Source organism: Tupaia chinensis, unplaced genomic scaffold, assembly GCF_000334495.1.
Source record: "Tupaia chinensis unplaced genomic scaffold, TupChi_1.0 Scaffold143746_1, whole genome shotgun sequence".
Lineage (NCBI taxonomy): Eukaryota > Metazoa > Chordata > Mammalia > Scandentia > Tupaiidae > Tupaia > Tupaia belangeri.
In genome coordinates this window covers 131,072-144,432 of record NW_006203595.1, presented here as the reverse complement: position 1 = coordinate 144,432, position 13,361 = coordinate 131,072, and the positions used below count along the sequence as shown (strand labels likewise).

The window sequence follows — 13,361 nt, the reverse complement described above, 5'->3', positions numbered from 1 at the left end:
GTTGGCTGTGTCGTCTGGCTACTGTGGGCCAGGCATCGTGGTTATATACACTCTGGTGGGTTGTAAACGGTGGGCCGTGATTGGTTGTAAACGGTGGACTGTGATTGGTTGTAAACGGTGGGCCCTGATTGGTTGTTAACGATGGGTTATGATTGGTTGCTTTTGGACCAATCATGAGGTGCCGGGTATGCAAATTTGAGGGATTCTAGTGGCCAATCAGAGCAAGGTTTCGAAGGTCAGGTTTTTGGAAGGGAACCAATCATGGTAATTGTTTGCTCTCTGAGAAACCTTGGCAGACTCGCTGGTGTGCAGCTTCCCACAATCTCCATTAACTTATTTGATCTGACCAGGTTTGGGCAGGCACTTTAGGATAATGTGCCCGTCAAGCCCTGACTCCTTGGCATCTTTTTGGATTGCATTCGACTTTGTTATACTTGAACATCACCAGCTTCAGACCTTCAGAAATCATTAAAGTTGCAAAGCTCACAGATCCTTTCTTAGGAAAGTAACCATAAATCTGTTTAAAAGGTCATAACTGCAGCAAGGTATGACAGCAGCGCTTTGGTAGCTGACAGTTTAACCGCAGGTGATTTTGCTGATTCCAAGTATTACCGTGTCCTGGATTTTGTTTCATAATCTTCCCTCCCTCCCATCCTCACAGAAGATTGCTAGATAAGGTGACTTTTTAAATATAAATTTATTGAATAATGATAAAACATAATAAACATAAATAATAAACAGTGAAAATAAAATTATCAAGAAACCCATCCCCATATAACACCAACTATGTACATTGTTACTATTTAAACACCATCTTATCCAGTGTGAACAGCAATTTATGCTTATTTTTGCTTGTCAAAAAAATGAAGGATTTTCTTTAACAAATTAATCTTTCATTACCTTTTCTGGGCTCCCCATTTGGGAAAGAAAATTTCGAAAGTATGTTAATTATAAATGGAATTGTATTGTAATTGAAGTCAGCTATATTGTCTTGTTCTGCTGGAAATACTTGCAAAAACCTGAAACCTATTTTAGGCTGACTTTAATCAACAGGGTCTTTTTACTGCTGTTATTAAGGGAGTTTATTAATGTCTAGTTTAAAAAGTAATAAATGCACAATTTTGAGATTTCTTTTGTCTCCTATCTATTTATGAAGGAATTGCTCACCCTAATTTCTGTTCCTTCTTTTTTTATCAAAGTGCTTTTCATTTCTATCATCTACCCAACCTTACCCTGCAGGGACTCACCAGTTTTGTGTAGTCTCCAGTGAGTCACTAGGAGGGAGTAAGCCCCAGGCTCTTTAACAAGGGAAAATAACCCTACATTTCATTGTGCCCAAAGACAATTCCACTTATAAATTTCTAAGACTGTTTCTGCTGAATTAGCATTATAGAACCTATTTTTCTATCATTAAGTGACTAAGAATGAACAAATGGTTGTTTCTGATCATTCAGGAATCTCTATGGCTTGAAGGATTAGAATATTTTTTTCAGTCACTGTTCTGTACATAATTAAGGTAGCTCATGAACTCATGGTAGTTGTTTATTACACCATAATAATAAAAAGAGGTCCAATATATGTTTCTGTAGGGACAGATTGGTATACCACCACTATTGCCAATTTGTTCACCTGGATTTCAGCTATCTAATTTACTTGATAAGGCTTTGGGAAAATGCACAATAGAACCTTGAAGTTGTCCTATTAGACAACTGCTGACTCAAACAATAACTTCATCTTGAAAGGCTTTAATATGCAATCTTAGTGCTCCTTGGAACTTACTCCTGATGAGAAAGGCTTTATTCTTAATCTCAATGTCTAAATATATCAACATTTCAAGTTATGGCAGCTGCCAAAATCAACATATCAAGGCCTTAATATTCATGGAAGTAGGCAAAAAGTTGAAAATAATAAAACATATGCATAATCAATATCCAAGCTGAATCGGGGATGAGCAGGATACCCAGAAAGCTCCTCAGCTGTTTTGAGCAAGTTTTTGCTAGGTTGTAATAGAAAATATCTTATCTAGCAAACTTAATTGTAAATGTTTATGAGTAGAAAATCCCTCAATTTCAATGTCTCTCATGAAGTCGATTATCTTTGCATTCTTTTGCTTGACATGTAAGCAATATGCTATTACATTCTCTAAGCCCATGCCAGGCTTTTAATTCACCTGACCATAATCCTAACCCAAGGGGGTAGGATTCTGAGAATATAAATAGGCTCAATAGTAGTTCCAGTAGAACTTTACTAATTATTAAGGCAACTCTTAACCTCTTGAGGTTGGCCTGACGGAGAGAAACCATGTTCCTCCTTAATGCCACTATGAGAGAGCTAGGCAGGAAGGCCTATAGGTTAGAGCGAGTGGCACTAATTATGTTCATACCTATCTGTAAGGAAGCAAGCAGGGGCAGACCTAGTGGGCAATCTGACTGCTTGTGCTCTATATTTGGTCCTCTTAAAGTAACTAAGAAGAATGTAAAAGTCTAGTTTTCATATGTTTTAAGTTTTCAGAATAAATTTGCCTTATCAGGTAGGGCTGCAGATTAGTGATTTCCTGAAAGATAGGATGAAATGTATTTTGTTCACTTAATTTGTTTCATCTTGAACATACAAAAAATTAGTGGCTTTTTAACAGTGTTAAGGTTGACTACCTAGAATGAAGAGTTTTAGAACCGACAAGTAAATATCAAGTCTCCTGTGTTGTTAACACACTCAAATTAGTGCTAACACAATCTGTCTTTACTCTGAACTATGCATGTTCAGGTCTACTACTGACAGAAAATGCATTTTGACATTTGGATTTTTCTAAACTAAACACACTATTTGTGCTAGGCTTTTGCTTTGTTGGCTTTCTGACCATTTTACAGCACGTGCTCTTTTATCACAGAGGACTCAGAAGTACTAGAAAGTTTTCAAAGGGCAAAGCCACCTTATTCTTGTTGGAAGCAAAATGAACAAAAACTAAGTTTCAGAAAACATTGCTTCTGAGAAATTCTCAGATATCATCAAAAAGAATAAATTGTTAACCTAAAGTAAAAACAGAACTATGGCAATAAAACATTGAAGTACAATACTGCATAAGGGTAGAAAACACATCTAAGGTTTCACCCTTGGTGTTCAAATTTTTAAAAGCAAAAAGGTCATGTAGATTAATTTGCAGTGTACTAAAATTGTGTTCAAAGTTTATTTCAAGTCACAGAAAATATACAAACTAAGACAACAAAATGAACTGATTTTGTTCTGAAAGGTGATGGGAGTCCTCCACCTGGCACCGATTTGAGTCATTTGAGGGTTAGGATGCAGAAGTCATCTTTTTTTGACATTTCAACAAAGCTAAGGAAATAATTTCCAGATTTGTTGCCAGGTATTTTTGCAGACCTGTAAAAAAAAAGTTGGGAGAAAGTCATTAGAAGTGGAGACACTTTTCTCCATATATCAGGGAGACACTTTTCTCCATATATCAGGGAGACACTTTTCTCCATATATCCTCCCAACCCTAGGCTAGGGTTGGGAGGATATACATAGGATCAAATCACTAAGACAAGATTTCTTTTTTTTGGAGAGGCTTTTGCTATAGGGCATGTGTGCTCACCAGAAAGAGAGAGAGAAAGCGAGAAATCACCTCCCCAGGGGGGATGGCCATGCCACAATCCCTTCTCTTCTCAGGATCTTGGGCATGCATGCATATGTGCCTGGCGTGAATTTAAGCCACCGGGCACGGGACTCAAACCATGGTTGCCTACATGGGAGTCCAGTGACATAGCCATAACGCCAACTGCTGGTCCCACTAAGACAAGATTTCTAAGGTGTCTTGCATCCTGCTTCCCAAAGCAATCACTCCTAGTAGCAGGATTTCTCAGCTTTGGCATTATTGATATTTGTGTCCTCAGAATTCTATCCCCTGGGTTAAGACTATGGTCAGGTAAATTAAAAGCAAGGAAGTAATGTCTTGTGTATTGTGGGATGTTTAGCAGCACCCCTGGTATCTACCCACTGAATGCCAGTAGCATACCACACTCCTTCAAATTCTAATAATAATAATAAAAAAATATCTCCAGATATTGCCAAATATCCCTTTGGGGGAAAAACTGCCCCTGGTTGAGAACCACTGATCTTTTTTAAAGGGTTATTTATTCAATTATTTATTTATTTTCTTTTTTCGGAGAGGTTTTTGCTATAGGGTGTGTGCTCGCTAGAAAGACAGAGAGAGAGACAGAGAGACAGAAAGTGAGAAATCACCCCCCGAGGGGCAATGGCCACACTGCAATCCCTTCTCCTCCATTCTCCTCTCGGGATCTTGGGCACACACGCACACGGGCCCGGCGTAAGTTTAAGCAGAAAGATAGGAAAAGTGAGAAAGCACGCTGCCATGTCTGGGACTCAAATCTCAATTGGCCATGTGGGAGTTGAGCACCTTTACCACCATGCCACCTGCTGGCCCCAAGAACCATTGATCTTTAATAGCAATGCTATTGAAGCTTGTCAGCGATGGCAGAGATGGGTCTCAATGAGCTAGGTATAATATGGATGTAGGGAGAACCAACATTTTACTCATAGTATGCACAAATAACAGCAGAGACACAGTAAAATCTTGCCCACATAAAATTTCATGGTATGTCATGCACAAATTATTATAGGGTTAAGAAAAGGTGAAATCTGAATAAGGATTATACTCTTGTTAACACAAATATATCAACATCAATTTCTTGGCTTTGAACTACAAATAGGTATTGTACTTAGGATGTTATCACTGAGAGAAGCTGAGAGAAGAGTGCACAGGTTCTTAGTGCTATTTTTCCAACTTCCTGTGAACCTATTACTATTTCCAAATGAAAGGTAAAAAGCAGACAAAAATCGTGCCCTAAGATGAATGTGCATGGTTTTAAATCAGGTATCTTATAAGCAGTAATACATAATGAAAGAACTTTCAGAGTTTCTACCTCCACTTCCCAAAAAACAAATATTTAAAGCCGCTGGGTCTAGGACTCAAACTGCAAAGTTAGCCAAATGGGAACCAGCTGCCTTAACCACCATGCCACCGCTGGCCTTGGACATGAATTTTAAACTGTTTTTTTTTTTAATTTATTTTAGAAAATAAAATTGTTTATGAAGTACAATGATACTGAAAACATTTTAAAAAACAAACACCAATACGTGCAATCAAGTTAGGTCATATGATTTTTTTCTAATAGCCAGAGGATACATTAATTCACCAGAAAGAAAGCATCCCAACAATGGGCTGTGGTCATGCCAAAATCCCTTCTCCTCCCTGTCTTCATCTTGCTGGAATCTTGGGCACACACATAGATGTTTTTCAAGCCACTGAGGCTAGGACTCAAAGTGTGGTTGGTCATGTGAGATCTGGCTCCCTTAACCACCAGGCCAGGGCTATACTCTACCAGCTTAACATCAAAATACTCATAATAAAACTAACACTGTGGCCAGCCTGTGACATAGTGGTTAATGCGGCTGGATCTCATGAGGCTCTGAGGAGTTCAAGTCCCATACCCAGCAGCCCGAGAGACACGCTGGGCACATGTGCACGCATGCCCAGAATCCTGAAAGCAGAGACAAACAGAGGAGAGCAGACTGCAGTGTGACTGTTCTCTATGGGGTGTGATTCCTCACTTTCCCTGTCACTGGCTAGTACAAATGCCCTCTAGCAAATTAGAAGGAAAAAAAAAAAACTTGAAACCAAACTTTGAAACCATTCTCCATAAAGATCCTTTGTATTTAGAGGTTATATTGAATAGACTGAAGAATCAGGGCTTTTAGAAAGAGTAGAGCAGTGAGAAATCACCCCCAGGTAGATGGTCACGTCACAATCTAGCACCTTAACTACCACACCAACTGCTGGCTTTTACCTTTAACTTTTTGTATTTTTGTATCTGATTAACTTTGTTAGGCTGATCGTACATTACTTTTGTCACTAGGAAAGAAACGTTACAGAAAATTATAAGCAATTCAACAATTTCACAAAAGTACTATAGCCTTATCTTATCCCTGTAGGGCTGACCTACTGAAGGGACAAGAGAGAATGATCTTGTTGGTTAAGGGTGACAGTATATATCCAAAATACACAAGGAGCCAGTCCTACTCAGGTTGACATGAGTTGGCTCACCTTTCAAGGAGCTCCAGTAGATTTCTGTATTTGTTCCTTTAAGATCAGGATACTCTGCCTTTGCTCAGGAGGCAGCATGGCAATCTGGTCTGCAGTCAGCTGAAGAACCTGCATGATCAAAGCAGCCTGTGCAGTGGGAAAAAAAAGGTAGTGAGTTTTAATAATGGCAGTAAATAAATAAATAAATAAATAACCCATATTGCCAAGGATATTTCACACACGAAAAACAAATAGCAGGCCAAAAACACCCCAAAAAGTCTGGTGAGAAAAGGCACAAAAAAAAAAAGAACAAGCATAAATTAAAATACTTAAGATCAGAAAATTCAAAACAGACACCTCTGTGAACTCAATGTTTTACAGACTAAGATGATATCTGTGAGCCCTGGGAATCCTTCAATTTTTAATCCTATTTTGAAAGTCTCTCCTTTTCACAAGTGTTAGTCTTTCCAAAGTCTCATCAGACATGAGCTCCCCACAATGGCCAAATATAAAAACAAAATTATATACTTGTGGGGAATCTGCTATTGTTTTTAGGGGTAAGGAAGAAAGGAGAAGAAGGAAAGGGTTTGGATTTTTGGGTCAATCTGGCTCATACAGCAAAACTGCTACTGGTTATGGGTCTGAAAGGTAAGATGAGCTGCCATTTATATCGAAGTAAGAATTTTAGGTTCAGGTCCACACATTTTCAGGAACAAGATCCTAAAAGAGTTCTAAGTTAGGGTAATCACCTCCAAAAGGACTTGGAAGACCCAGGATCTCCACATGGGAACTGTGAAAAGAGGATTCAAAGAGACAAGATTTGTACATATGAATAGGCAGTCAGACTGTGTCACTCACCTTTTCGTGATCCTGTGGTGTGACTTGGTTCTGTCCAGGACTAAAGCCGCCAGGCTGGTTTCCTCCCTGCATGCCTGCTCCTTGCATGCCTGCTCCTTGCATGCCTGTTCCCTGCATGACTGGGACCTATGTGCAGAGAGAGGAAAGATGTTTAGAACTCCTGATTTATAGGTAACCTGAATCTAATAATAGCAATGTGAAAAATGATCAACTCTATATGGATATGAATGAGAAAAGTCAATTCCTGACTGAAGATCATTTTCTACTGTTAGCAATGGTAGAGGGCAGGGTTTAGCAAGAGATCAAGTAACAAGTTAGACACATTTGCTTCCAACAATTCCAACGTCATCAACAAACACCATATAATACAACTGGATGCTATGAAATTAAGCAAAATTCAGCCAAATAAGTGCTGGGAAAACTGAGAGAATCCTAGAAATCAGTGCTCAGTGGAAACACAAATGAAAGACAACACATTCTAGAGATAATGTATGCTAGTACACTGGGGAAGCTACATTCACAGAGCTATCGCCTACCTCCAGCTCAATCAGACATAGATAGATTGTCCCAATCCTATCCCATGAGTAAGGCAGAGAAAATCACGTCAAAGAGGCAGAAAGGAGATGGGAAGGCCTTTGGCAAAAAGACTATTAGCTCAACATTTACTTTTTATACTTTCACATAGAGGCTATGTGGCAGATGCTTTCTGTGAAATGTAGACCAAGAAATATGACTGACCTGAGTAAAAGAACAAGTGCAGTTACATCATACTTACTGTTATTTAGGATCTTCAGTGAGTCTAACCCTCTGGAAGAATGCCAGAACCCAAGGAAAAGGCTTCTGGGAATCTAACATCACTCTTAGGGAGGTCCCTACACTAGAATTGAACTCAGGTATTCACCCAAATCTTAGGTACTCTTAATTTTTTTTTTGAGAGGTTTTTGCTATAGGGTGCATGCACTCACCAGACAGACAGAGAGAGACAGAGAGATAGAAAGCGAGAAATCACCCCCCAGGGGGGATGGCCATGCCGCAATCCCTTCTCCTCTGTTCTCCTCTTGGGATCTTGGGCATGCACACACACGCACCCGGTGTGAGTTTTAAGCCACTGGGTCTGGGACGCGAACTGCAGTTGACTACATGGGAGTCCAGCGACATAGCCATTACACTAACTGCTGGTCCCACTCTTAATTTTTTTAAATTTTAAACTTTTTTAGATTTTTGCCATAGGGCATGTGCACCTGCCAGAGACAGACACAGAGAGAGGGAAATGAGAAATCATCCCTCTTGGGTGACAGCTCTCCCCAGAAGGGATGGCCACACTGCAATCCCTTCTCCATTTTCTTCTTGGGATTTTGGGCACACATGCCCAAACACCTGGGGTGTTTTTAAAATTGCTGGGTTTGGGACTTGAACTGTGGAGTTGGCCATGGGGAATCCAGTGACTTAACCACCATGCCACCTGTTCGCCCACTTAGGTATTCTTATTAAACACAAATTGTTAACAGACTTATTACCTGCTTCCTCAGCAGAAAGAAGCAACAAAGCGTAAAAGAAATATGGATGAAACAACCATTAGGAGAGGACAGGTACCATCGCAGCAATATGAAGAGTCAGGTAACAGCCTGATTAGGAGACCAAAATCTAAACAGGAGATAACTATGCTTTATATCACAGTATATAAAATAATGGATCTATTTAATGATGACCTTGAATAATGAAACAATGGTAAAAATCATTTTTTGCATCCTGTTTAAGCATACAATGCACCTTCAAATATTTTTTCATTAAATAGCTTAAAAACTTAGTAGAATAATTCTATTATCTGGAACATTCATTTGTATGCATTAACTCATTTCCTAAAGACACCAGACAGATGAAGAATTACTAAAGTTTTCTCAGAGAGAGTGAGAGGGAAGGTGAGGAGGCGCCCTCCTGCAGGGATGGCCATGACACAATCCCTTCTCCATTCTTGGGATTTGGGGCATGCATGTGGATGTGCCTGGTTGTGTTTTTTAGGTTGCCAGGACTGGGGCTTGACCTGTGAAGTCAGCCTTGTGGGATCCAGCTATCTTAACCACCACTCCACCTGGCTAGCCCAGAAATTTCTTTACAAAATTAAGGATCTATTTTCTATCTCCTATGGACAGTAGAAGTGATTTACATGAGGCAACATTCAAACTCTTTGGTTGAACTGTCTGGGTTCCATTCCTTGTTTTGCCACTATGTGATTACTTAATCTGTCCATTCTTCAGTTTCTTAATTCATAAAATGGGCATAACAGTAATAACTGTAAGTTTATTGTGAAGGTTAAAAGCTAATAAACATAAGTACTTAGAACGGCGCCTGGCATAAAATGAGCCCTCAGTAAATACTGTTTTTGTCATTTAAAAAGAATGACTAAAGTTAGAATCTCATCACTGTTTTGTTCTTTATCAATACTGAACCCAGACACCAGTCTCAACCTCAATGATCTGTTATATCTGTGAAACACGAAGGAGTATAATCTTTTTGAAGTTTCAGTCAATACTAATTTGAGGTATTATAATGTGATTTAACTACTCAATAGCCGTTTTAAGTTTTGGGGGGCACGTGTTCTAAGCAGGTAAGTGCCAGCAAGAGTGATCATGCATCTTGGTTTTCCTAAGACAGACCCAATTTATGCTTTTTTAAAAAAAATTTTTTTTGAGAGGTTTTTGCTATAGGGCGCGGCGTGGGCTCGTCAGACAGACAGAGAGACAGAAAGCAAGAAATCACCCCCCAGAGGGGATGGCCACGCCGCAATCCCTTCTTCTCCATTCTCCTCTTGGGATCCTGGGCACGCATGCGCACACGCCCGGCGTGAGTTTTAAGCCACCGGGTCCAGGATGCGAACCGTGGTCGACTACATGGGAGTCCTGTGACATAGCCATTATGCTAACTGCTGGTCCCCCTAATTTTTTTGCCCAGAGTAAATTATTAACAGCACTCACTTTCACTCTCAAACAAAGGATTTCTCTAGATGATAAATTAAGTAACTGTCCTAGTAATAATAGGCCTTTTACCCAGAATTTTCCAAGTGGATAGGAACTGGAATTAATTTTAAAATCTGATGTAAAATGATAAACTAAGGACATAGTGTTAAGTAAAAAAACAAGGAATGGAATAATGAAAGGGTGAAAATGAGAATACATGTTCATGTTTGCTGAAAAGATTCAAAAAATCTAATACAGGATCTGGGGGTCACAGAAGAGAAAGAGGAGACAAAGTGGGGTTCTTAATGCATATCTTTTATAGGTAAGGGACTGTATTATATACATTTACTTATAAATGAATGTTAATTTTAAAAATTTGAAAGGTTTAAAGATTAAACTTTTATTTTTTCCACCTCACATCTAAGTGGCTTTACAGGATCTACTAATTAAAACTATATAAACCTAGTATTACAGAGTAATGAGTCTAAGCACTAAGTGGAGAAAAGGGAGCAAGACATTATCAAGAAATGGTATTACAACCATTACTCTATTTTTTAAAGAGGTTTTTGCCTTAGGGTGCATACACTTGTAGAGAGAGACAGAGGAAGAGAGATAATGAGAGGGAAAAAGAGAAATCACCCCTAGGGAGGATGGCCATGCCACAATCCCTTCTCCTTCTGGGATTTTGGGCACACATGCACCCAGCATGAGTTTGAAGCCACTGGGTCTGGAACTTGACCCGTGGTTGGTCATGTGGGAGTCCAGCAACGTAACTGCTATGCCATCTGCTGGTCCCACAACCATTACTTCCCATCTCTTTCTCCATAGAAGAATTATCAGCAGAATTACAGAAGCACATGCTGTAGTTACCTGTCTGTTTCTCTAACTAGAATATAAGCGTTATGAAGATAGAGGTTTTGTTCACACTGCTGTATCTCCAGTACCTAGATTTATGTTTGGTACACATGGTATGTGCTCAGTAAGTATTCGTGGAATGACTGAATAAATACATAAAAATGTGCACTTGGAGAAAGACAGAGAAGGAATGTGAGAAATCAGTCCCCAGGGAGTGGCTATGCTGTAATCCCTTATCCTCCATTCTCTCAGGATTTGGGGCACACATGCACATGCACCTGGCATGATTTTCAAACCACCAAGTCCAAGATTCAAACTGGGGTTGGCCATATGGGAATCCAGAGCCTTAACCACCATATCACCTAAACACATTTTTCTAAAAGCAAAACGTGAAAAACAATAGGGAATCATTTTATTCTATAAATACCAGGAAGAACTGTATCTTATTAAAAAGGATATATAAATAGAAGCACATAAAAAAAAAACAGGACAGTGTAGTAGAGTGGAAGAAACAATGGGTTCTATCCTTGGCTCTGCAACTTTTTAGTTATTTGGTCATGTCACCAGAATTCTTGCATCTTAGTTTCCAAACTTATAAAATGAGGGAGCTGTATCATGTTCCACTCCAACTCCGATGATCTCTTTCTCTCTTTTATACACAGACACACGCATACACATGGAAGATGTTTTAACATACAGAAGAGGGAAGAGAGAAGTATGCAAAGAAAGAATAAAGTAAAAGGTGAAGAAGTTAGAGGGAAACAAAGGTGCCAGCACATGAAAAGTAAGGAAGATACACACACGCTAACTCCCCACAACTAACTAAGCATGAAGTGGGAGGAGATGACAGCTAAAGATTACCATATAAATATAGCTGGAAAAAGTAAAATTAAGAAAAAAGAGACAGCACTTCAATGGCGTAGCTTTTAGGGTGATCATTAGTAAATCAGCCTAACTTTTACACTCTACTATTCCTTTAAGCTAAGGAAGATAGTAAATTAACACAGGTTTTCTGCAAATCTACGATTACCTAACTGACCACTAACAGCTTCATATGCTCTAACCTACTGGTGGAAAAAGCCTTGTATGTGATGTTGGTTTGCACTCCCAATGAAGAGTACTCTCTTTACTCCTAGACTCCACTCTGAATGGAATAGCTACGGTAACTGTTACACAAGGTTATTCTTTTCGACTATATCCTAGTGGTCAGAAAATATTTACCGTAAAGGGTCAGATAAACAAACAAACAAACAAACAAAACACCAGAATCTTCCCTTTCTAACAAGCTGAGGAAAGTCCGTCAGAAGGCAGTAATAACCAAGCTCAATATCAATTCCTGAATAGATCAAGATTTTGCACAGATGGTAGAAGGTGAATATTACACATACCGGTCTGGATCCCTGGGGGCCAACTGGCCCCATAGGAATTGGACTGGGACCCTGGATGCCACTAGGTATAGGTCCCATAGGGCCAGGGACTGGGCCTCTGGTATCCATGCCTCTGGCCTCCATCGCGCGGGCCTCCATTGCACGGGCCTCCATCGCACGGGCCTCCATTGCGCGGGCCTCCATCGCGCGGGCTTCCATTGCACGGGCCTCCAATCCTCTGGCATCTAATCCTCTTGCCTCCATGGCTCGGGCCTCCATCCCTCGTGCATCTATTCCTCGGGGATCTCTTCCACCTGTAAAGAAAGTTGTAAGAAAACCACTGTGTAGCTACTCACCTGTACTGTAAGAAAATCTAACAACAAAAAAAGACTCCAAAGAAAAATCAATAATCCAAGAAAGAAATCTATTCCTCTAGTCGTCTCTCCACTCAACTACATAAGACTGTTGTGTCTTCCCGAGTTTCTCAGATTTCAGATAAACATTAAAAGACCCTTGTCAACCCTATTGCCCCGGCAGAGTGATGACCGTCTCTGGAATTGCTGCCTTGCACTGATGAAAGCTCTACAACCCCCCTGACCGCCACGTGCCAGAAAAACAAAACAAAACAAAACCCTATTGTCCCAACATTCTTTGTGTGTGTGCACCTGATGTTTTAAATAGGGTCTTGCTGTGTGGTGATCCTCCTGCTTCAGCCTCCCTAAGTAGCTGATATTATAGGTATATGACAATGTACCTGGCTTTATTTTTTTTTCATTAAAGGATAGGCTGAAAATCATATCTTGGCCTCTCATGTGGCCTCACTCTACCAAGCAGCAGTGTATAGCACGTGCTACTGTGGCTGGGGCTGCCCCAGCATTCTTTATCCCAGTTAGAGCCTAAGACAGCCAGGTTGGCATTAGCCCACAACCACCAATTAGCCTTATGACGTAGTCTCTCCTTACCTCTGCCATCCAAGGGTGGGCCCCTCTGATCTAGCATGGGTCCTCTGGGCTCTGCCATTAGAGGTCTGGGCTCAGCTAGTGGCCCTCCCCTCATATCATGTGGGGGTGGTCCCCGGCCCTCATGGCCAGGGACATGGTGGGTGGGTGGGCCCTGATGAGGTGGTCCTAGGTAACCTCTGGAGATAGAAACAATTTTATATATTTTAAAACAGAATACAACAACAAAAAGGTTTCGACCAGAAGATCAATAAGTAAACATCTGACA

General features: G+C 40.2%; 1 protein-coding gene across 1 annotated transcript in view; it reads right to left on the bottom strand.

Annotated features, from left to right (window-relative positions):
* Positions 1–1,343: 1,343 nt before the first annotated feature.
* Positions 1,344–13,361, bottom strand: part of CSTF2 (cleavage stimulation factor subunit 2) — a 41,447-nt gene continuing 29,429 nt past the window's right edge. The window contains exons 12-16 of the mRNA XM_014582695.2: positions 13,097–13,272; positions 12,156–12,448; positions 6,959–7,084; positions 6,122–6,247; positions 1,344–3,378 (exon numbers count right to left, since the gene is read on the bottom strand). Of these exons, the coding sequence (XP_014438181.1) occupies positions 6,125–6,247; positions 6,959–7,084; positions 12,156–12,448; positions 13,097–13,272 (718 nt within the window). The 3' untranslated portion in view covers positions 1,344–3,378; positions 6,122–6,124. The remainder of the gene's footprint in view (positions 3,379–6,121; positions 6,248–6,958; positions 7,085–12,155; positions 12,449–13,096; positions 13,273–13,361) is intronic.